We start from the raw sequence: 3372 nt of genomic DNA on the forward strand, positions 1-3372 counted from the left end.
CAATCTATACATTTTCAGAAAGTAGACAACCCAGGATTTTAAAATTAGTATCCATGTTTTAGTACTCCTATTTATGCTCTTGCTTAAAACTACAATATATAAAATATATAAATAATATAAAATACTGACTAAAGAGTTTTAATTTATTTTTTTTAATCAGAGTAACCACATGTGTCAGCTCTTGTGTCTAGTCGTATTCACTGTATGTTAACATGTTCACTGAAAGAATCATCTTCCTAACATATGAGAATAAGAATCATTTTGTAAAGTTGCATCTTATGTATCTGATTATTATATCAATAAAACAATGACATTTTCTCATTGTGACACCTCACACTGCACCCCAAAATAACTTTTAGATTGAAAGTAGACCAGATATAACTGATTTTCAAAATAACTTTTATTATCACCTATTTACTGGGACAATTTCCAACATAATTTCTAACAAGGTAGACAGATACACCATGCAACTCTAATGTTCATAGCTGGAAGGAAGAGTAGTGCCCCACCATATAGCCATTTGGTGTTGGCGTTCCCCTGAATAGCGCCTGGGCCACACACTGTTTTCCACTATGAAGAGCCATCATATTAGAGAGGATTGGTGGACAATTCAAGTATATTAAGATATAAATATAAAAAATCCCTTTAAATGACCCTTATTTACTGATTGGCTTACAAATAAACTGTAGAATGCTAGAGTGACCAGAATGGAACAGCTGAGAATGAACATTCTATTCCAAACAGCATTTCAATGTTTGACGAAGCATCCTCGTGACACCGACTTTCACATCATTATTCCTGAGAGTGTATATAAACGGGTTTAATGTAGGGGCAATAATTGTGTACATAACAGCAATGAGCCTGTCCTCGTTCATAGAATAGCTTGACTTTGGACGCATGTACATAAAAATACCAGAGCCGTAAAATATAGTTACAGACATGAAGTGAGACAGGCAGGTTGAGAAAGCTTTCTTCCGTCCTGAGACAAGGCTGATATTTTGTATTGTACAAAAGATGCAAATGTAAGAGATGATAATTAGCATAAATGACCCAACAATAACGCAGCCGCAAATGGCAACAACTATAACTTCATTGATCCAGGTGTCTGCACAGGCCAGTTCCAATACCGGTGGGATGTCGCAAAAAAAATGGTTAACTTTATTGGCACCACAGAACGGCAGTGTAAATGTAAGCGCAGTTTGTATTACAGCATTAACCGCTCCAATCATCCATGACCCAAATATAAGACATATGCAAACTCTTTGATTCATGATGACACGATATAAAAGTGGGTGACATATGGCATTATATCGGTCATAGGCCATTGTTGCCAGGATATAGCATTCCGTACTACCCAGTAACAAAAAACAGTACATTTGTACAGCACAGCCATAGAATGAGATGGTTTTATGCTCTGCTAAAAAATCGAACAACATTTTGGGAACAGTAGAGGATATGTAACAAATTTCTAAGAAGGATAAATTTGTAAGACAAAAGAACATAGGTGTGTTAAGACTTGGACAAAATATGTATATAAGAATTATAGAAATATTTCCCAGTAAGCTAATTACATAGATACCTAGAAACAGGAAAAAAAGTAGTATCTGGGTTTGGGGAACGTCTGAAAGTCCCACCAGAATAAATACTGTTATACTGGTATGATTGCCATTGCCCATTTTGTTCTTTATTTCTGTCACAAAAAAAGATAAGAATGTTCATATAAAATACAATGCATTAACATAAATATGTAAGAAATAAATATTCATAACAATTGTATACAGTGTATATTGTTATTTATGTTGTTTTGTTTCGCGAAAGGATCCCGATTAAACTGTAAATCAGCTCCGGAACATATGATTCTGTTTTCTACGATTTTTCCTTTTAATTACCTTGTCTAAAAGTATACTATTTTATTAAAATGTAACTGTTTGGAAATTAAATATAATCTATCGAATACAATTTAAAACTTTTCATGTTTAATTTGTTTTAAATGGGTAATCCTCTACAGGTTTGCAAAACATTGCATTGATTATGCAGCTATTGATCTTTTATTCATTCTTAATAATTATTTTTATCCACTTATTAGTATATCATTTGTATTTATCATATTTTATTTTTACCAGCAGTGAGCCATTGCTATTTTTTCATGTATACAAGTTGCAAATATTTACCTGTGAATTTTAAATGATATATTTTTAGATATTGGACACGGGGATGTATAGAAGAATACATTGTATAATCTCTTGATGTTATATTCTGTTATATTTACTACTCATTGGACTGGATATATTCATATCAGACTCCACTCTGTGTTATTTAATCTCATGATATATATATATATATATATATATATATATATATATATATACTACCCATGGACAAAACTTTTAGATTGATCAGTATTAATAGCATATACACTATGCACTTGTCACATTTACATTAACACTGGAACATAGACCATTGTGGTTAACACAGCCGCACATTGCTACTTTCAGGATTATGCCTATTTTTCATTTATTCTCCCAAATATCTGCCCAGCTATCCCAGTTATTTTGATAATCTAATCAATGCTTATACCTATAATATAACCTGAGTATATTTCTGAGTTAATCAGGCATATTTTAAACCAATTTTGCATAAAAACTCACTACAAAAATCACTAAAAAAATCACTAAATATATGTCAAATAATAAAAACGTTTAATTCATTTTCAAAAATTAAATGCAATAAAGAAATAAATGCATGAAATAACTTACTTTCTGTATCTGTAAACCTACTATAATAACACAGTTCAATAAGCCATTGTAAATAGAAAATCACCGCATGTGTGAGCCTTTAAAGTAATTTTCTTTGCTGTAGACAAAATAGTATAGTGAAACATGTTATTCTATTCTCTCTCTCTCTCTCTCTCTCTCTCTCTCTCCTATATGCCGGAAAAATTGCTGAACATATTTTATTATGCAAAATATTATTAATTATTCTTCTACATCAGAAAAAGCAGACAAAGAATAAAATAAATATTTAGGCTAACAATATACTGGCTTATCTGATCAAAATTAAGTCTGGTCTGATCTCATCTCCAAGCTATACTGAGTTTATATTGCTTTGTAGACTATTGGGGTCAAGTCCCCGGAGTATTGAACAAAGTGTCGAGCAAATTAATTATATTCTTATATTAAATGTTTATTAATAAAATCTTAATTGCTTAAACCTGTAGTTTATAATGTAACTTTTGTACAAGATATTCAAGAATAAAATGACAACAATTTTAACAAAGATTCTAAACAATTTTTTTTTTGTCTCAAAAAGAAATAAAATATTTGTGAAAAAAATTGACTAAAGTAGAAGTGAGAATTGAGGGATGTTCAGACA

The 3372-nt window shown here is 31.0% G+C and overlaps 1 protein-coding gene across 1 annotated transcript; it reads right to left on the bottom strand.

The window, feature by feature from the left end:
• Positions 1–731: 731 nt before the first annotated feature.
• LOC142106663 (olfactory receptor 5AR1-like) lies at positions 732–1676 on the bottom strand. Its single transcript, XM_075189655.1, has one exon. It carries the CDS (start codon positions 1674–1676, stop codon positions 732–734), a length of 945 nt encoding a protein of 314 aa, XP_075045756.1.
• Between the last annotated feature and the right edge of the window lie 1696 nt (positions 1677–3372).

The sequence above is a fragment of the Mixophyes fleayi genome, chromosome 11 (genome assembly GCF_038048845.1).
Source record: "Mixophyes fleayi isolate aMixFle1 chromosome 11, aMixFle1.hap1, whole genome shotgun sequence".
In the NCBI taxonomy this organism is placed as follows: Eukaryota; Metazoa; Chordata; class Amphibia; order Anura; family Limnodynastidae; genus Mixophyes; species Mixophyes fleayi.

What these genes read in the sequence shown, in the direction of transcription:
- LOC142106663 (XM_075189655.1), bottom strand. Translation starts at nt 1,676, where the DNA reads ATGGGCAATGGCAATCATACCAGTATAACAGTATTTATTCTGGTGGGA.